The 21,324-nt window shown below is 37.6% G+C and overlaps 1 protein-coding gene across 3 annotated transcripts; it reads left to right on the top strand.

Moving 5' to 3' along the window:
- Positions 1–3,274: 3,274 nt before the first annotated feature.
- On the top strand, positions 3,275–20,923 carry LOC132640858 (PHD finger protein ALFIN-LIKE 4-like). Of its 3 annotated transcripts, XM_060357651.1 has the most exons (6): positions 3,275–3,700; positions 3,992–4,024; positions 5,647–5,875; positions 6,205–6,340; positions 19,871–19,916; positions 20,346–20,485. In XM_060357651.1, the coding sequence occupies exons 1-6, from the start codon at positions 3,550–3,552 to the stop codon at positions 20,348–20,350; spliced, it is 600 nt and encodes a 199-aa protein (XP_060213634.1). In that variant the 5' UTR covers positions 3,275–3,549; the 3' UTR covers positions 20,351–20,485. The 3 variants fall into 3 exon arrangements, with proteins under 3 accessions (XP_060213634.1, XP_060213632.1, XP_060213633.1); XM_060357649.1 differs by lacking the exon at positions 19,871–19,916 and having other exon boundaries at positions 3,286–3,700; positions 20,346–20,923; XM_060357650.1 differs by lacking the exon at positions 19,871–19,916 and having other exon boundaries at positions 3,289–3,646; positions 20,346–20,923.
- The last annotated feature ends 401 nt before the right edge of the window (positions 20,924–21,324 follow it).

The following is a 21,324-nucleotide window of genomic DNA, read 5'->3' as shown; positions in this document are numbered from 1 at the left end:
TAGTAGAGAACAATATACATATACACACACACACATACTATTGGATGAATATCGTCCTTACAAAATTATTTCTGAAAGTTTTGCATCTTCTAAGTATGTGTATTATGGTCTATAAAGTCATTCACTTCTAACGCTATAACCATTTGAACATAATAGTGACTATGTTTGAACCCACTTGAGTTGTGAATTCAAGAATCCAAGACGTTTTACTTTCTCCTCACCCTTATCTCTATCTAATTGCTTTTTGAAAAAGATCTCCATCCCAAATAATACTCTTCGATATTCAAGAGCTAGCAAAAGAACATGCTGCTTTGAGGAAAGAAGCATGTTGGAAATACTTTCTTTTGAGAATTTTAAAAATTAGAGAATCTTCTTGAGATCCAAGCGAGTTTCGCCAACAAAGCTTGATTAAAAGATTTTAAATCTCTAAATCCTATTCCCCCTTTAGATTTTGCTAAGTTAAATTCTCCTATTTTTCAAAATGTATTTCCCCCCGATCCTCATCATGCCCGCATAAAAAAAAATAGAGAATATAGTCGTGATCTCCTTACACATATTATTCGGGAATTGAAAACATGATAGTGAATAAGCAGGAGTCGCTAATACTACAGACTTAAACATCACTTCTTTCTCGCTAGACTTAAAAAGTTAATTTTTCAATCTTTTATCTTTGCCTTCACTTTATGATTAATAAACTCCAATATCTTCTTGAGATTCAAGCGAGTTTCGCCAACAAAACTTGATTAAAAGATTTTATATCTCTAAATCCTATGCCCCCTTTAGATTTTTCTTAGCTAGATTCTCCTATTTTTCAAAGTGTATTTCCCTCCTATCCTCATCACGCCCCTATAAAAAATAGAGAATATAGTCGTCATCTCCTTACATATATTATCCGGGAATCGAAAACATGATAGTGAATAAGCAGGAATCGCTAATACGACAGACTTAAACATCACTTTTTTCCCGTTGGACTTATTTAAGTTAATTTTTCAATCTTTTATCTTTGCCTTAAGTTTATCTTTAATTAACTCCAATATTTCTTTCTTGGACCTTCCACCTACCGTTAGTAAACCCAAATATAATTCTAGGTTACTGCTTTATATTCATTTTTTTTGCGCGGATGCACTGGTCTTTAATTTTTGCCCCTCAAATTGTTGGTCTTTAATTTTTATCCTTCGCCTAAAAATTCATGGGTTCCGGGTTTGAACCCCCCGCTCAGTCAAATTTTTTTTAAAAAATCGCAAAGCAGAATTTGCTACCTTAAGGCAAACTCTGCGTTATAAGATAGCAAACGCTGCCTTGGGAAATCCAAACTCTGCCTTGCAAATTTTTTTCAAAATTTTTGACTGAGTCGGGATTCGAACCCCGAACCCATGCGTTTTTAGGCGAAGAGCAAAAATTAAAGACCAGCAATTTGAGGGGCAAAAATTAAACACAGCCCCCGAATAAGGGTAATTTGCACAATTGCTCCTTTATATTTGTCTCAACTCTGCAATCATTTTTTTTTAGTTCTGAATTATTTTAACTAAAAAATATAGCTCATTTGAAAAAGTTCGCCTTTCTTTGAAAGTTTTCAAAATTTTGGGGCATTTTGGATATTAGCGGAACAAAAGATAAAGAAATCATTTGTGGAGACAAGATGGTCGACAATAAGATCACGCCTAACTAAACTTAATCCCTGATTTACAGGCTCTCAGGCTTCAAAGACCTTTAGCACATAGTATTAAGAACAAGGATCCCCTTGCCTTGATTCTCTAGTAGGTCTCACTTCCCTTTTTATCTTTCCATTAATGTTACACCTATAGATAGGAGTGGTAATACATTGCATAATTCAAGTGACCATTCTCATGAAAACCCGCTTTGAATAGTTGTTGCATGTAAAACCACTCAATTCGATCGTAGATTTTAGTTAAGCCATAAATTTGCTTCACTCTTTTTTTATTTTTCAAAAGATGAATAAATTCATGAACCAGAACGACATTGTCCATGATTTGTCTTTTCCAATAAAAGCAGATGGATTAGGAGAAATAATCTTAGAAAGATACGTTTTGAGTCTTGTAATAATTATTTTCACAATAATCTTTTACGTCATTTTAGCACAAGCTTATGGGTAATACCTCTAAGATTTCACTTTTGGAATCATATTTACTAGAGTATGATTTCAAGAAGGGAGTAAATACTCTAAATAAAAGAAACTTCTAATAGCTTCACAAATATCGCGGAATAAAATTAATTATAAGAGAGAATCTCAAAGTTTTGTAGTCCTCACATAAAATTTTACTGTCCATTTTACACCTAATTGAAGCTTTAATAACTTTGCAAGTTTTCACCCATTTTAGTAAATTTGAATAACTATATGAGTTTTTCTTGTGGAAAAGGTGATAGTGCACCACAAAAGATCTAATTATTCAACTAAATTTAAAATTGATACAAAAGTAATTGTCTTTCTTTATGTGCAAATGACTATTAAATTTGTTTAAATTAGATTTTTTCCTATGAAATTTAGTATAGACAAGTAAAAAAGTTATCGTGACATTCCCTTCTACCTTAGTACATAAATTATTTTCATATATAACTAAAAATGTTTGAAAAAGGTAATTAAAAAATGCAGTTAAGGTCTTCGAATAATAATAATACTAAATAATTCCAAAAAAAGAGTGATTTTTTTCACATTTTTGTATATTGGAATGAATTACAAAAGATGAGATAATTAACGTTTTATATAATTTAGGACAAATAGTTAGTTAAACGTATAAAATTGCACCGTTTAAGAAATTACAATGTAAATTTATTAGAAAAATAAATAAAATTAAGAAAAATTTAAAATACATCGTTTCTTAACATGCATTTTTAAGGACAAGGAAAGATTAAAGTAAGAAAAACAAATAATTTCATTAACTTTCCATTTCCTTTCATCATTTTAAGACTTTTAATTATTAAGTTTTAAATGTTATCTTTATTTATAAGTTAATTTCATTGACGTTATCATACAATAATTTGTAGCATTACATATTTTTTATATTACCTGAATATCGTGATTTTATTTTTTTGTTCCAAAAAATGGGTTAAACAATATAAGTTTAATTAAGAAAAAGATAATTAAGTTGATCCAACATATAGGTAAAACTCAATTTGAATTATTAAGGACTTTAATCTCAAAAAACATTCAGAAAAATAAAAAGGAAAAGAGTTTTGATGCATATTTTTTAATATTTTAAAAACATTGAGAAACTATTGAAGCACCTTTACAACTGATATTACAAAAACAAAACAACAAGCTAGAGCAGTAAACAAACCACAAAAAAAAAAAAGGTTGCAAATAATGTAGTTTGGGCCTAGCGCCAAATATCACTTTGGAAGAAAAAATGAGCTGGTAGCAAATTATTATGTGTCCCTTTGGCCCTTGAAGTCATTCTTAATTTGGAAAAAAGAAAAGGTTCAAAATGATTTTAATGTCCGTTTAAGTGATATTGTTAGTTAGTTGGAAAAAAAGAAGATTAAGTTTGCATACAAGTGATTCCAATAAAAAAGAAGTCAGTTGAAGAAGAGATGGAAGGAGGGGGACAGTATAATCCTCGGACTGTGGAAGAAGTATTTAGGGATTTAAAAGGGCGTCGTGCTGCTTTAATCAAAGCCCTTACCACTGGTATCCCTACGCTATTCCCTTATCTATCCCAATTTATCTCATACTTTGACCTCGGTATGTCGTTTAAATATTTTAAATTGTTAATTACCCTACTGTTTATGTAGTTTTTAACAGTCAAAATAGATAATCCGAATTGTATCACATAAATTGGTACTGAGAGAGTAATTTTTTTTGACATACTTTTGGCTGTCCGAAATTCTTCTTTTTCTGATTTTTTTTTTCTGGGTTTAGAGAGTTCAATTTTTGTTCTTTCGGTTTAGAGCTTCTCATTTTTATTTTTTTGTAGTGTTGTATAATTGTACAATGTGATATTTTAAAGGTTTAATTTGGCCATTCTTTTTGCAGATGTGGAGGAATTTTATCAGCAGTGTGACCCTGGTGAGTTAGGGATCTTTATGTTGTAGCTGTGTTTAAAATTGAATATGCATTTTACTCTTCATTTATTTGGTACTGTTTTTTGCTCAGAAAAGGGTCCAATATTTTAACTGATGCACGGGGCTCCGTTGTGATAATGGGTGCCGTGCCATGCCGATTTAATAAAATATAAGTGGGTGTTTGGACATAAAAAAGGTGAAAATTATCCACGGCCAAACGGACCCTAAATATATTCCTTGAAAAAATTTTCAACTGTATAAACTTGCAGTGGATTCGCCCCCACAGACTTGCTTCATGTTTCTGACTCCTGTTATTGAGAAATTAATTTGCTACTTTTCTGCTTTTAAATCTCACTGCGTTATTGTTGTATTAACCTCCCCCTTTTTTTTTTCTGGCTTGTTTATGTAGTTGCTCTTATGTTTTCATGAGTTCTGAATTGAAGTGTGATGATATGGAATTATGTGCTGTTCATTTATTAGATGGGCTCTAATTTTAGACACATTGTGCTGATTAGCTATTTTCTCTTTTTTGTAATGATTCCCTGAACGAAAGCTTTTTATTCGATGTCCCCAAGGGAAAAGCCTGATACCCAATCGGGTCTTTTCTTTCTTTCTCCTTCCGTAAGTCTTTGAACAAAAAACATTTTTCTTTGGAGTGGTAGGGCGTTGCATCCGGAAACCTGGAAGAGGGGGTTTAGTTGTGGGGAGGGAGACAAATGAAATTATGGTCTTTTATTTTTTGAAGTGGCTATATGGGTCATACTTCATTGGTTCTTTGAAGGATAGTAGTCCATTTTCAGCCATTAATACAAGAGAACCATCTGTTCACATTTTACTTCAACTCACATTCCTTATTCCCCTATTTGTTTTCTTAGTATGGCGACCCCTCTCACCTTAGGTTGAGTGTACTGTGAATCAGTTGACAATTACTTGTATGATGAGGGAAACAAATAATAAAACAAGACAATATTTTTTTTAAAAGTTGCTCTTCCATTGGACTTGATACTTATAGTTGCTTGAGCTGGGATGAAGATGTAGCAATCGTTTCCTTGCTGCCATCACTCAGTTGTTGTCACAACTTGACTCCAGCTTCCACTGTTTGGACGTTTTAAGTTGAAATGTCTTCGAAGGCTTAGGTTCAACCTACTTAATATTGGACTTAAAGTCTGTCTAATGGCTTGAAATGTGGAGGTCCATGAATTTAGGGCTCAAAATCTGTCTAATACATTTGACTCGACTGTGAAGCTTTGAGCTCTATTTATCATCTTAGGGGGGGTAAACTACTCCAAATCATTTGTTCTATAAGCCCCATGACAGTTTATGATTTTGGAAAATCTTATATTTCTCATACTCATGACCTATGAATTCCATGAAAAGAATGCAACATTGTTCCTCAGTATAGGGCCTGAAATATCTTTAGCGCAATAAGACTTCTGATCCTGGAATGTCTACCTTAGACCATTAAACAGATGTTCAAGTACTTTTAATGGTTTTTTTAGAAGGATTTTATGGTGTATTTAACATATTGCTTAACTTTCTGTGAAATAGATTAGGTCAGCTGAAACTTTTTGATGATATCTCAATCTCGAAATTTACTTTTCCCTTTCTCTCATTAAAATCTTGCAGAAAAGGAAAATCTTTGCCTCTATGGATTTCCAAGCGAGCAATGGGAAGTCAATTTGCCAGCTGAGGAGGTGCCTCCTGAGCTTCCAGAGCCAGCACTAGGTATAAACTTTGCCAGAGATGGTATGCAGGAAAAGGACTGGTTAGCCCTAGTGGCTGTTCATAGTGATGCATGGTTACTCTCTGTTGCCTTTTATTTTGGTGCCAGATTTGGTTTCGACAAAGCTGATAGGTACGTACACTTGCTTTTTTAACAAATTTTATAAACCCAGCTGCATTGCCTTTTGCCTTCCTTCTCTGTGTGTATCCAATCTTCCTTTGATGAATTTGTTTTCGCAGTCAATCTTTTATATTTATCTTTTGTGGACATATAGCCTACCTGGAGTTGCTTATTCTGTTAAACTGACTAAGCAGCTCTACTCTGTAAAGCCCTTGTATGTGAACGATCACAGGAGATGCATGTGCATGTTCTGTTCATGAAAAGAAAAGCAGTTACCTACTTAGTTTACTAAATTGGAAAGCTTCTTGTTTACCTAAACGTTTGTGGTCTCTGTGATTCAGGAAACGCCTGTTCAATATGATAAATGATCTTCCAACTATTTATGAAATTGTCACTGGAGCTGCCAAGAAGCAAGTAAAGGATAAATCATCAGTCTCTAATCATAGCAGCACCAAATCCAAGTCGAACACTAAAGTAGTAAGACACTATCACTCTAACCCTTTACCCAAATAAAAATTGCTGCTTCTTTGATAACCATTGCTCTGCAGTAATACTCAAAAAAAAAAAAAAAAACATTGCTCTGCAGTACTCATTACAAAGATAGCCAGTGGCATAATTTCTAACAAAATCCTTAGACTCTTGGACCATAAGCCACTAAATATTAACGTTGAAATTTAAGTTTGTCGCCTGAAGATAAATATCCCAGAAAAGAAAAACGGGGGGTTGTGGCCTGAAAGTAGTGGTCAAGAGATCAGCTATGGGTGTTGGGATTTGACACACAGATATCAGACCCATCTTTTACTTACTAATATTTGTTTATATGTTTGTGAATTCTTTACTTCAGCCTGAGGTGTAGTTAGGGACTTGTATGCCTCACTCGTATCTGTGTATATGATGACTGATGACTCATATGCATAGTAAGTTAGTCCATAGAGAACAATTATAGTGACTAGCACAATTTGCCATATTAGTTACCTGTTTCAAAAAAAAATAAAAAAAAATAAAAAATTCATATTAGACAAATACCATGAATGAGTCAAGCATTTTTCTCCTGTAGTTAAAATTTGGTGAAATGGGGTCGAATCGAGTGGAACTGATATAGAGGATATATGGCTCACCCAACTAGTATGAGATGAAGGGTTAGTTGATAGGTGAATTCAGATAGAAGAACTAAATTCGTAAATTTTTTATTCAATCATTTGATCCTAGTGTGACAATCTAGAAAAAAATCTATTGGGATAGAAGAAATCAGGAAAAAAGTACCTCGCTGGTCACATAAATTAAATCACCAAGTTGGAGCAAGAATCAGGCAAATATCAAGAGGGTGTATCACTTATATTCGTAGAGAGCCAACTTGTAATGGTTTTTACAAGCCAACAAGCATAATAATGATCCTAACGATCCTGATGATTAATTAGATATCTACCTGTTGTCATATGTTACATGGATATGATTGCACGTATTAGATGCGGTTGTGAATCTAGAATTTGAATTTATCATAACCTAAATCTTAGATTTTGGAGGGTATGAATAGGAATACAAGTACGTTGTTGAGGTATGGCTAATAAGTTGTCTTATATGTATATGTATTACAGGTAAACCTTCTTTATTGACCAAATTCGTGTCTAACACTCACACCCAAATCGTGTTGAATCAACATGAGTGGGACAGGTGGTTTTGGAGGATTCGTGTCACATAGTGTTATCCAATGTAGTCAGTAGATTATGTAGTCCAGGAAATCTACACAAGCCTTTCAAGCTGACAAAACATTGATTTTTCTTTCCATTTAAAGTATGGAGGCTTATTTGATCTGCTACTTCTGGTACCGAATGGGCTTAGGTAGTTTTATTAAAGGTCATCGTTTTGTCGCTTAAAGGGATGTGAAACGAGGGGTTATCGCTTAAGGGTGAAGCCATGCGCTTCATAGAAGTGTGTGCTTCAAACAATGGTGAAACAATCCCAACAAGAAGCAGTCGGTGCTTTGAATCTCAACATTGAAGAGTTGGAGTAATATTGACATTATTATGTATTTGGTACCAACATTAGTTATTCCAACTGCAATTTGATCATGATAGTACTAAATTTAGAAATATTTGGTATTTTTTTATGCCATGAATTGTGCCTTCACTTCAAAGAAGCGGCGCTTCACATCTCACTTTTCAAATCAAGCCCTATTTGTTGCGGCTTAGGTTTATATGTTGCTATGTGAGCTGTGACTTGTGGGAGTGAGTTGGGCTTCTGGTTTTGGTGATGTTATAGGCAGTAAGTACATTGTTAGAGGTTGTGCGTCCACCAAACAGTATATGAGGGACCTGGTTGTGTACCAGTTCCCTTATGTAGTGCAGTACGAGAGTCACCACGAGATTTTTACGTGGAAAACTTCTTGCTCAAGGGATTAAAAACCACGACCCACCTAGTAGGATTTCAATTTCACTACACGAGCAACTGCAGGTTACAACTCTATCGTAAGCTAGGAACTAACTCCCATAATCCCTCACCCTTACAATAACGCTTTTGCAACCTAGGAACTAACGTAGTCCCTCACACACTTGCAATGCTCCGATTGCGAGCAGCTCCGCTTAGCTAACTCTAGCTAAGGACACTAATACACTTAGACTAATCCTAGCCTAATGTACCACTCAACAGCTTGAGGAAACACACTTCCAACAAGCACCCTTTGAGACTTTTGATCTACCTACAAACAACTTCCTTTAAAGAAAAGAGTTGGTATACAATTTAAGTACAAACAAACAAAGACTCACAACAGTATAAAGAACTTTAGACTAAAACTTGTGTCTGGATCAGTTCTTCAACTTGTAGGTGACTTTGTCCTTGAGAGATCTTGAGAACTTGTGTCAGCAGCTTTGCACGATTTAGATTGGGTTTTCGAGTCTACTCAATATGTTGCCATCATGTTGTATATATAGTAGGAGCATATGGGGTGAAAAGAAACCATTCTTCAACTTTGACCTAAAGCATGGGTCAACTCATAGCTGTACTTGTGTGCAGCAAGTGGCTCGGCTTTACAGTTGTCTCTGCCGACAGTGTAAGGTACACAAAGAGCAGATTACAGACCAGGTCTCTATTTGGTTTTAAAACAGTTTGACAGTCATCAACACATGAATGCACTTGGGACTATCAATTTCCCCCATATGATGATGACAAACTCATAGATTGATGTTCCCCCTAAGAACCAGCTTCCCACTTGTCCCCCTTGCGAAGCAGACCATCATTGTCAAGGCACCTGCAACATGTTACCAACATACGCAACACATTCCTCTACAAACTGGAGATCCTTTAAATTTTCAACATATCTTCCCCCTTAATCACCGCGTGTTCAGATCATCTTCCCCCTTTTGGCATCATCAAAAAGATTAAAGCACAACCAAGCGTAATAAGGATGAAGTAATTATCCAAGGCAGTAGTCTAGATTATACAAACATGATAATTAAAAAACTAAAACATCATGTCAGAGGCAAATAGAGCTGGAGGTGGCCAGAGGGGACTTTAGGGTTCAAGAGGCTGAAAAATTGAGGACATAACAGGGAGAAGAGCTAGGGAGCACGAGCAAGGGCCTTTAGAATGTTATTTACTTGTTCACCAGCAGCTTGTTGATTCTCGATCAACTGATCAAGAAGCTCATCCTCCTTCTCCTTTAAGCGAGCATTTTCAGCTTGGAGCTCAGCATTTGCACGTACAAGCTCACTGTTGGGACCAGATTCATGTGTCTGTCCAACCAGTTTAGCTCTCAGACTATCATTTTCAGCTTCAACCCTGCTGATTTCAAAGGTTGCTTGCTGCTGTGTTTTGATTAGGTCAGAGATTGCATAGCTGCTCCCCATACCTTCCTTTTTGAGTATGCATTCGCACTCTTCCAAGATCCCTAGAGTGATCATCTGCTTCCTTGTTCCCTCAGTAACCTTTTCAGTCTTGACACTGAATTGCTCAAACACCCTGGTCGAGAAGAGACCATAAGGAAGCCCATGCTTGCATATTTACAACCCGGTCTGAAATCGAAGTTGTGCATCTCCCTTCAGCTCCAGGAAGCAACACTTTGTTAATGAATTCAACCATAAGTGGATACTGCGGCTTCAGCTGCTTCTTATGGAATTTTTCAGAGGACGCAGACCCTTCTGGACAGTTGAATTTCTGAAAGCTTGCGAGGCTTTTCTTTTCATAGTTTTCAATCCACTAGTTGGGACTATCAGAATTTCTCCAAGCTTTGTCTCGGTGATCTCAAATTCCTCCGAATGATTTGTCAGAGCCAAGGTAGAGTTCTTAGTATAAGTCAGGTTCATCATGGAGCTCAGCTACTTCTTGTTCAAAGACACTGGGAGCAGGAGCAACAAGTAGATGTTCCCACTTCTGAAATTCGACAGTCTCCAGAGGCTCGTTCGTGCATGTTTTTCAGAGGTGTCTAGGTCAAATACTCTGCCAAGCAGCACCTTTTGATTCCTCAAAAAGTCTTGCTTTTCATTATTCAAGTCCTGTATCTTTCTCTTCTTCTTGGAGGAAACAAGGTTACTTGCTTGCTTTGCTTCCTTTACCTTTTAGGAGGTCGATCCATGCTCTTCTCCTTGACTGCTTGTTCACTCTATACATTCTCATCAGAATCTATTTCAAGAATGTAGTTGTTAGACTTACTTGCCCATTCAGAGGAAGGTTCTTTTAAGAGCACAACCATAGGGATGCTATCTTTTATCACCCTAAAGGGGTTTGGAATATTGAGGTAGGAGTGGTCCGACGAATGAATGATTTTGAACACTCCTGGAGTCAGGTCCCCCATGCACGTTTCCTATTTTACTTCCTTCCCTCTTAACCTTTTCATCATCCCTTGCAGCCTGCAGGGCATTAACACACCCAGCCACAATTTCCACTTCACTCTTTAAGATTTTTGACAGTCCCACTCCTTTTTAAGCCAAGTTACCATCTGCATTTTAGACAGAGTCCTTTGCGTCTTTATCCCAACTGAAGGAGATGGGGTTACCTGAAATTCCCGCTGTAACTTCATTTTCCTCAGTGGTACCGGCATTTCTAGAGTCAGCCTAAGTCACTCAGACTGGGGTGCGGGTGTCCGACACGGGTACGGATCCAAAGGTCGGATCCTTCATGATCTAAATTTTAGGATTCAAGGATACGGATCTAGGTACGGGTACGGGTGCGGGGATACGACAAACTAATAAATTAAAAATCTAAATCTAAAAATATGCATAGTTATGAGATATTATGTAGAAAACTTACATGTAACTTGTGCCATGTAGAGTGTAGTAACTGAGTCTTTTATTTATGAGGACCGAGGAGCCTATGCCTATCTCTCCAAAATGGCACAATTCATCAATTTTCCTACAACTCACACAACAAAGTATTAAAATAAGATATTATAAACCTATTGAAATAAAACAAATAAAACTTAAAAAATAGATATAGAGTTATAAAGCAAATGAAATTATGAAACATACCTTTGGAAGTTAGAACTAAACAAACTAACAGAGAGTCAGGAGAGTCACAATTCAAAAGTTTTAAATAATTAGCTATTCAAATTATGAAATTAAGTTAGTCAAATGACCACCAAAGTTGTTACACAGGTTGCAAGTTCACAAACCGAAAATAAGTACATAACATGCACATTTAAACTAATCTAGACTTGTCACTTGAGGCATTCTACATGAGTACATTCTATTCAAAGGTCATCTTCCTCAATCTCTTCAATGGCAACTTCTTGCAAATCTTCAACTTCCTCTTCAAAGAAGATTCCTTCTAGTTGAGGTTCGTCTATTGACAATTCAACTAGATTATCGATACTTTCATCAATATTAAAATGATCTCCACCTAAAATAACACCAAAATGAATTTAGAAGATTGTGAAAGAAACTTATCATGCTAAAAGAATTACTCAAGAAATATCAAATGATGGATATGTAGATATACCTATATCCCAATATTTGCTTGGACCATTTGTATATTTTTCCTTTCTTTGAGAGAGCAAGCGAAGATTATAATGCACAAACACTAAATCTTCGGCTCTGGTAGTAGCTAGCTTGTTTCTCTTGATACTATGGATCAATGAAAAAGTGCTCCAATTCCTTTCGCAACAAGATGAAGAAGCCGGTTGGGAAAGCAATTTGTAAGCCAAACTTTGCAAAAGTGGAGCATTTACACCATGGTTAGCCCACCAAGATAGAGGCTCCTCATACCCCATAGCATCAAGCACGTGAGGTTGACCAAAGTAACCATTCCCACAACAAAATGCCCCATACTCCAAAAAAGCTTGCTTTAAGTCTTTTGGATCCTTAAAAAATCTTTCAAAGCATTTGACCCTATTTTGTGAAATCTCTACATCTTCATTAGGAGCTTATCTTCTTATCCCATTGCCTTCACCTGTAAGCCACGATTCATGATAATATTTAGGAACCAATGAATGCGCCATACAATGCAACGGAGTATTGCTTTTATTCCACCTAGCCACAAGAATTGCATAAATGGTATCAAAAAAATTCGATTGGCCGGTAATAAGATCTTTCCCCTCATGCTCAAATACAATCACCTTCATTTTTTCAATCATTGTATCCCACATATCATAAATAAGGTGCAATTGTGGACAATCAAGGTCGGCACTTCTAAGCATGGACACAATTGGCTCCGTACACTTCAAAAAGTAAGCAATAGTATCCCACCATCCGTCATCCATCACAAGAGATTTTATGTCACGTGCTTTAGCTTCAATTATTTTATCTCCCTTATAATTCTTCCATTTGTCATCCATCACCAGTTTTTCCAATGACTGTTTTACTATTTTAATACGAGAAATCATAATAATATGGGAAGCAAATCTTGTTTCCGCAACTTTCAACAAAGACAACTCCGAATGTTTTTGGGAAATGGCATGCGCTATGTCATGATTCACGATAAAATTCTTTAAGCTACTCGCTTGACCAATCAACTGTACTATCCATTTGCAATTATCCAAGTGAGCTGATTTGTCTGAAGGTTGGCATAAACTTTTCAAAGCAAGATTTAAACAATGAACGACACATGGTGTCCAAAATATGTGCGGAAAAGTTTTCTCAACAATAGAACCGGCAAGCTTCATATTACTTGCATTATCGGTGATAACTTGGACAACATTTTTTGCATCGACATCTTCTATGGCTTTAATAAATAACTTAGCAACATAGTTACCATCCTTGACAATCCCAGTAGAATTGATTGATTTCAAGAATATTGGTCCACCACTAGATGCTCCCATTATATTTATCAATGGTCGCCTTTTAATATCCGACCATCCATCTAAACAAAACGACAATCCTTTTCTTTTCCATGTATCTCTAATAGGTTGTAATTTTCTATTTATATTAGCCTTTTCTGAGGCCAAAAGACTCGTTCTTAACCTATTAAAAGTTGGTGGAACATAACCAGGTATAGGGTTCACATCACTTCAAAAATTTACATTGGGAAATCAATCTCAACTTTTTCCCCAAAATTTTGGCCAACACACCCGATCTCGGTTGATCGGATCCGACACAGATCCCATACCCTTACCCGCCTCAGTGTCGTGTCGACACGGGTACGGCACCGAAACTGCCGAGTCCGAGTAACTTAGGAGTCAGCCATACCCTCCTAGCTCGATTGTTCAGCAACAGAGCTTTGGACCTTTGTAGTTATATATTCAGAATCTTTTATTTTGCTAGATACATCTGCTCTATTTTCCTTTGTATTGATTATCTCAGTGATTTGGAGGAATTTGGAAGCAGAGAGTGTTTAACCGTCTTGTCAAAGTCAGGTTTATCGGATGGAATAGGATTTAAGGATTGGCACATTTTTTTTCATGAGTTTGGTCATTTTGAGTTGTAGAGGGACCAGTCGTGAGGGAATCTAAGCGTGCAGAGGACAAATTTTGGTCTTTCAAAGCTGGAGATGGTGTGGAGAATTTTGGTGACTGTGATTCCCAAGGGAATGCGTTCTTAAAGAGTGAGGAAGAACTGTTCAGGTCTGGGACAGCTTGAGAGGTGGATTCGTTTGATAGACATGATTGATAAGGGCAAGATTTTGTGAGAAAAGGAGAGATCACCAAGGTTTTCATGCAAATCGGTTCGATTTAGGAGAAGATGTAACGTTTGGTCTTAAGTTTTGAAAAGAGGGCGAGAGGAGTTTTAATAACATGGCATTTTAGCAATTTAGCACATATAAGCATTAGAAAGACTACTAACCTGAGTCAAGGAAACCAGATCCCTTTGTGCTTGCTCCACTAAGCATCCACCCTGAGTTTTCTGAACCTTGTAGCATTTTCTTCAGCAGCAAGCAGATTCAATATAACGGGAGATTGTTTTTCAAAAGCGCACTCCCCTCAGAGTTCCTTGAGTGAGATGACATTCTTCAAGTTTTTCAAAAGGATTTTGAGCAACAGTACTTCATATGCTACCTTTTGACTGTCCTTTTCTCACCCAGGTCTCCAAACTGAACTACTTGCTCCGTTTGGGAACCCATATCGGATCGGATCCCTTAGGATAATGACCAGTAAAGCTTGAGCTTCCTCTTTCTAAACTAGGTACGTCTTCCTTTTTCTGGTGCAGATCAGGTTCCTCTTCTCTTGACCTTTGTTTGGCAGTATATTCATTTTGAGGATGATTGAGACTGCTGATCTTTTGGGTTTCACATTCTTATCTACTTTTATGGCCCCCCGATCTCCTTTTGCTATCTCCTTCCTTCCATGAATCGTATTTATCAGCTCTTTGATCTGGATGTTTAGTATACGATTCTCCTTGGTAACTTCTTCCACTTGTTCTTGCAGATCCACGATGCTGACGACCATATCATAACTATCTTGTTCGACGCTATTAAGCTTTTCAGTTAACTCCTTTTCTTTAGCGAGTCCATGAAGCTCTCTTATCAATCCTTTTACCACTGAGATCAACCTTGTGTGAGCGTGACCTTCCAGTTCTGCCTGATCTTTAAGAGGGTCAGCCTGCCTTTCATTGGCTTCATCATAGGTCTCAGATTCTTTTAGGAGACAGGGATTCAAGTTACTCGTTGAGGCTTCATGATTGACTCCACCCTTAGGTGTATTGCTTGAGTCAACTTCATCTTTGGATTCCCTCATTGAATCTCTCCATGCAGTTAGGGCCTCTCTCATCAATTTCTTAGCTGCCCTTCTCTCGGTAACCTTTTTGACAAATGTCTGACTTCCTGTAGCTGTCTTATTGGATTTATCCTTGAGATCTTTACTATTACTCCTTCTCTTCAAAATTTTGCATTTTCCCGAACGATTCTTTGAAATCTGTGAGTGAGATATGCGATTTCTAAGTCATAATCGCTTGACTTACTTCTGCACTCATCATCAAGACTATTTCTTCTTTCTGGATCTTGAGTGGTCTCACCATCCTTCATCTTAAGAGATCCAAGCTTTGTGCTAATTTTGTCTATTCCAACACATGTTCTTTTAAGAGCTTCCCAGATTTCCTTTACTGTTTTACAAGAAGAAACCAAATTGTGCTCTTTTGATCCAAGGCTTCGAAGAAGAATGTGCTTAGCTCTATGGTCTTGTCGCAGAGTATGGCTTAGGTGAGCAAAAGCACAAGGACCATCACAAATGATGTTCCACAGTTCTAGATCCTCAGCAGTGATGAAGTCTTCCATTCTAGCCTTCCACCAGTCATAGTGTTCTGCACTGAATCTTGGAGGACTTGTGATGCACTCTCCCTTCATTTGGTTTAGTGAACTGGCCATGGTGAAGATCCTTTTTAGGTGTTAACCTTTTAGAAAGAACCTGCTCCGATACCAATTGTTAAAGGTTGTGCGTCCACTAAACAGTATATGAGGGACTTGGTTGTGTACCAGTTCTCTTATGCAGTGCAATGCGAAAATCAACACAAGATTTTTATGTGGAAAACTCGTTGTTCAAGGGATTAAAAACCATGACCTACCTCAGTAGGATTTTAACTTCACTACACGAGCAACTTCAGGTTATAACTCTACCGTAAGCTAGGAACTAACTCCCATAATCCTCACCCTTACAATAACGCTTTTGCAACCTAGGCACTAACCCCGTAGTCCCTCCACACTTGCAATGCTCCGATGGCAAGCAGCTCCACTTAGCTAACTCTAGCTAAGGACACTAATACACATAGACTAATCCTAGCCTAATGTACCACTCAATAGTTTGAGGAAACACTTCCAACAAGCATCCTTTGAGACTTTTGATCTACCTACAAACAACTTCCTTTAAAGAGAAAAGTAGGTTTACAATTTCTGTCACGACCCAACCCCGTGGGCCTCGACTGGTACCCTAACTGGGTACCCGTACATACCTACCTGACCGAATTTCGTATCATACAGATTTTTGTTTTTTAAACAGCTGTTACAGAAGTAGGCCGATACAGATACGACACGCGTGCAAACATATATATGTATATACCTGAACATGCAGACATTTACAGATAAGCCGATAAGGCTAACATACAGACGAAACCCGTAACCCACACATCTATCTACAGGCCTCTACAGACATACAGAATCATATGACGGGACAGGGCCCCGCCGTACCCCAAAATACCATACATACAGAGTCTACAGATAACAGAAGATATATACCAAAAGTATTTGCTCCGGATCGAAGGAGCTCTTCAGAATCCGAGCCCTAGACTGGCGGCGTATCACCAAGTGCGCCTGTACCTGCGGGCATGTAACGCAGCCCCCGAAGAACCGGGGGTCAGTACGAAAAATGTACCGAGTATGTAAAGCAGAAATATATCAAACATAATCATGATCTGGATCGGAAGCACAGAAATATACTAGACAGGCTCATAAGCCGGACGGACAGAGTCAGTCCCGACAAACGGACAGAATCATAGTCCAGACAGACAGAATCAGAATTCATACGGACGTACAGAATCGGAACCCGTCGGCCAGATAATCCAGACGGACAGACGGAATCGTAACCGGTTGGACAGATAATCCGGACGGACATACAGAAGCATAACCAGTCGGACAGATAATCCGGACGGACATACAGAATCATAACCAGTCGGACAGATAGTCCAGACGAACATACAGAATCATAACCAGTCGGACAGATAATCCAGACGAACATACAGAATCATAACCAGTCGGACAGATAATCCAGACGGACATACAGAAGCATAAGTCATACAGACAGAAAGAATCACACGTAGGGTGCAGGAACGTGGTCGCCACTCCTGCCATTGGCACCACAACACGTCAGATATCAGAAATTCTTCTCCGATCTCCATCACACATCATAACATAACCACGGCACCCGGGGGCGGACAGATAACACAGCACCCCGAGCCCGGACTCATCATACTTCGTAATATATCCTCGGTAACCGGGGACGGACATATAACACAGTACCCCGAAACCGGACACATCATACTTCAGAATTCACATATGGGGCTCGGCGGCCCACCGTACGATATACGTACCGGCCCGGGATCCGGTGAAAGGAATCATAGCATGTGCACGAACTGATTAATGAGGGACCACATACATACAGATCGTCATACAGACTCAACAGAACAAAAGTAGGCCAACTGGCCGATCGAACCAAGTATTCGGATAGTTTTCAAGGTACGTGCCTACACGTCACTTGGGGAGGCACGACAGATTATAACCAGAACCAGATTTCCAAATGTCAAAAACTATTTTGTAAGATTTGTATAAAAACAGTCGTATCGTGATCAGAATAGTAGTCCAGGTGTTTTCTGAGAAAATCGGGCAAAACTAAAGTAATTAAGGTCATACAGAAGGTATCGGGCCTCGTGGGCCCGCCTCGGATCAACTCGAGGCGACATAGGTAAATTACCGATAGTAGACCTTATAAGGTCATCCAAAATCATCTGGAAGTGTTCTGACTCCGTTTAGGGAAGTTTTGTACAAAAATTCACTTTAAAGGCAATTTGTAAGAAAATAGCTTCAATTGGATTGAAGGAATTGGAGCGGTTTTCCGTCTCGAATTCCGGGGGACGGAGTCGTACTTAAGGCTCGCGGCCGAGCCTATCACATCCGGAACATGCCTAGGAACAAAGGGAAATGCTTCACATACCTCGATGGCGCCTTATGCTCGCTTGGCGTCAATCCAAATTTCGTCCAAAATCTGAAAATGGTCAAGTTTACCATTTGTTAGTTTCAAACTTTCAATATTCCAACTTAACACATACTTGCCTACCGAAATTTCGGCAGCATTTCCTCTGTATATACGACATCCCCGAGACTTAGCTCGGCTCAATTCATCAACACAACAACCCAGGAATGACATAAAAACATCAATAGACATTAAAACATGCACTATGGCATCATTAGCCATCTTTCGTCATAACGAAACATCTTTCGTTTCAAACTTACATTTCCAAACCAAACTTATTATTTTCTTATTCATTATCCATCAAAATCATTATGACATACATCGGAGGCATCCATACCATTTTCACACGATATACATAAGATATGCAAACATTCAAACTTTCCATTAAGCTACTACTTATCCAATCTTCCCAACCTTCAACATACAAGTTCATAAACACATTTCCATATTCCAAGTTCATTATCCTTAATCATAATTTCAAGAAACCATGCGAAAACAACATACTTTCCGACAACAACTTTACCAACAAATACTTCGTGTTAGCTTAACCATTATCCTCCCATCTACTTCACAAATCCTTAACAACACAATTAACATGCTAACAAGATTTGGTTCTCCTTCCAACATCACATAACCACACGGCCACCTACAATATTTTCCAATTTTCACTAATTCATTCCACTTTCATTTCTATTACAATTTCCATCATACTACAACTAAATTACAACATGAATTCAAATCATCCAAATCATGCAATATACATATATATATTCGGCCAACACACACTTAGTTCCAACACACAAAATTTCCATGTTTTTCATTCATTCACACATACTACATCATACATATACCATTTATAACATAACAAGAGCATGAAATCCTCACCTTTCTTCAAGTTCTTCACTTGGAGGATAAAATTGTTTTCTTGCCACAATACTTATATCAACTTGTAGAGGACTTTGCACTTGGTAATAATTTCACAAGAGATGAACTTTTAAACCAAGGAATTGGCTCCAAATTTTTTTTCTTTCTTTTCTTTCTTTTTCTCTCTCAAACCCGAAATGCTCTTCTTTCTTTTCCTTTCAACTCTTTTTCTTGAAGCTTCTTTGGATAATGATGCATTTTCTTATATAATAAAATCCATGTGATAATTATCACATGGTAATTTAATAAATCCCATGGGCCAAGGCCTTACATGGCCGGTTGGGCTCCCACTTGGGCCTTAGTTTTCTTATATTTTTTTTTGAGCCCACTTGGCTAATTTTGTGATTTATGGGACAAGTTTCCAAAATTCCAATTTTGCCCTTGGCCTCCTTTCGTAATTCCATACCATTGAATTCATAACCTACACATTCATACCAAGTAGTGTCCAATTGTGGCCTCATTCATTACAAGTCAATTTATCTTGAATTTTTTTGAATAAGCGAAAATGTCGAATGTAACAATTTAAGCACAAACAAAGACTCACAACAGTATAAAGAAGTTTAGACTAAAACTTGTGTCTGGATCAGGTTCTTCAACTTATAGGTGACTTTGTTCTTGAGAACTTGTGTCGGCCGCTTTGCACGATTTAGATTGGATTTTCAAGTCTACTCAATATGTTGCTATCATGTTGTATATATAGTAGGAGCATGTGGGGCGAAAAGAGACCATTCTTCAACTTTGACCTAAAGCATGGGCCAACTCACAACTGTACTTGTGTGCAACACCTGGCTTGGCTTTACAGCTGTCTCTGCCGACAGTGCAAGGTGCACAAAAAGCAGATTACAGACCAGGTCTCTATCTGGTTCTAAAACAGTTTGACAATCATCAAAACACAAATGCACTTGGGACTATCATACATGATGAAGTTATTTGTTATCATGAGCTAATGGAGTGACTTTTTGTCGGGTGTATGCTTATGCTCGTAGTTTGAAGAGGTGGCGCTGTTCCAGAGGCAAGACGGAAGTTTCAACAGTTAAGCTGATTTAATACTGACATCTAGTTCAGTTGGTTCGAATGTTTTGTTTTCACAATTATTCTTAGTAATTAAAAAAAAATGAATTTAATTTTGCTGAATATGCCTAACTGAATTTGGTCTTCATTAATTTTCGGGTCAAGGTGCCTTGTAATTTGAAATTGTACCTACTCTGAGTTTGCTTTTTATTCTGCAAGTTTTACTATTTTCTTAGCTTTAGTCCTCATGTTGTGTTCCCATCACTTCTTCACCGCATGCACCAGGTTCTGTTCATCTTATTTGAAACTAGAATGTGTCTCCTGCCATACATTCGCCAGATTATCATAGATAAACCTTTAAAGGCAGTTCCATGGCTTGAGTGTGATTCTTTATGCATGCATTAAACTTAACAGCTAGGTGTATTGAAATAGTTTTGTGTTGAAATCCAGGGTAAATTCGCAAAGGTTGAAGTGAAAGATGAGGATGAAGGATTAGATGAAGAGGAGGAAGAGCATGGCGATACCCTGTGTGGGGCATGTGGTGAGAACTATGCTTCAGATGAATTTTGGATTTGCTGTGACTTATGCGAGAGGTGGTTCCATGGGAAGTGCGTGAAGATCACACCTGCCAAGGCTGAGCATATAAAGCAGTACAAATGCCCATCATGCAGCAACAAGAGGCCACGCCCTTGACATCCCATTGAATTTGCTGAGTTCCACCCTTGTATTTGTCTCATGTAGGACTCAGCACATTGCCGTCTTGCGTACATCAGCACGGCATGTTCATTCAAAATTTTTGGTCCTTGCTCTTTGTTTTCTGGATAATCTACTAGGTAAAATTGCTAGGGTGCTCCTCCATTTGATTAAATTTGGACAACATAGGGATCTTCTTGTAGGAAAGCATCGTCCTGTGATTAATGCTAACTTGTAAAATTTAGCTGGAGTATATTGTCGCAGGTATATTTAGTTGTTGAACCGTTTGGACCCTGATGTTTAATTTAAAATTGTGTTAATCTTGCTGGTGTCAATCGATTGAATGATTCTATGAGTGTATGCTCTGTTTTTGTGGTTGCAGCTTGTGATCTAGTTGACAGGCATAGAATAGGCAAATAAACATAAGGAATAATGAATTACAGGAGGACAATGTGTTTGAGAAACAAGGTCTCACAAAATACCAGAAGAACCTTTTGAGCATCTTTTGTTTCCTAGTATGAGTCTTTAATTCTGTTTCCATTTTGCCTTCCTCAAAAACACTTGCATTGATTGATGATGATGATGATTAGAAGAGAAGCATCGTTTCACCAAAATATAACAAAACATCTGCTCCTAGCTTAGTGATTGGAGCATGGAGATGAAAGCTCAAAACAGTAGTTTTTCCTTTAAACCTGGATTTAGATTAAGGGTGTGTTTGGTATGAAGGAAAATGTTT

This window comes from Lycium barbarum, chromosome 5 (genome assembly GCF_019175385.1).
Source record: "Lycium barbarum isolate Lr01 chromosome 5, ASM1917538v2, whole genome shotgun sequence".
NCBI classification, from domain to species: Eukaryota; Viridiplantae; Streptophyta; class Magnoliopsida; order Solanales; family Solanaceae; genus Lycium; species Lycium barbarum.
Note: the sequence above shows the minus strand (reverse complement) of the source record. Positions and strands in the feature narration are given on the sequence as shown.

Coding starts and splice junctions, on each gene's coding strand:
- LOC132640858 (XM_060357649.1), top strand. CDS start 3,550: ATGGAAGGAGGGGGACAGTATAATCCTCGGACTGTGGAAGAAGTATTT. Junction 3,701..3,991: donor TATCTCATACTTTGACCTCG/GTATGTCGTTTA, acceptor TTCTTTTTGCAG/ATGTGGAGGAATTTTATCAG. Junction 5,876..6,204: donor GGTTTCGACAAAGCTGATAG/GTACGTACACTT, acceptor TCTGTGATTCAG/GAAACGCCTGTTCAATATGA.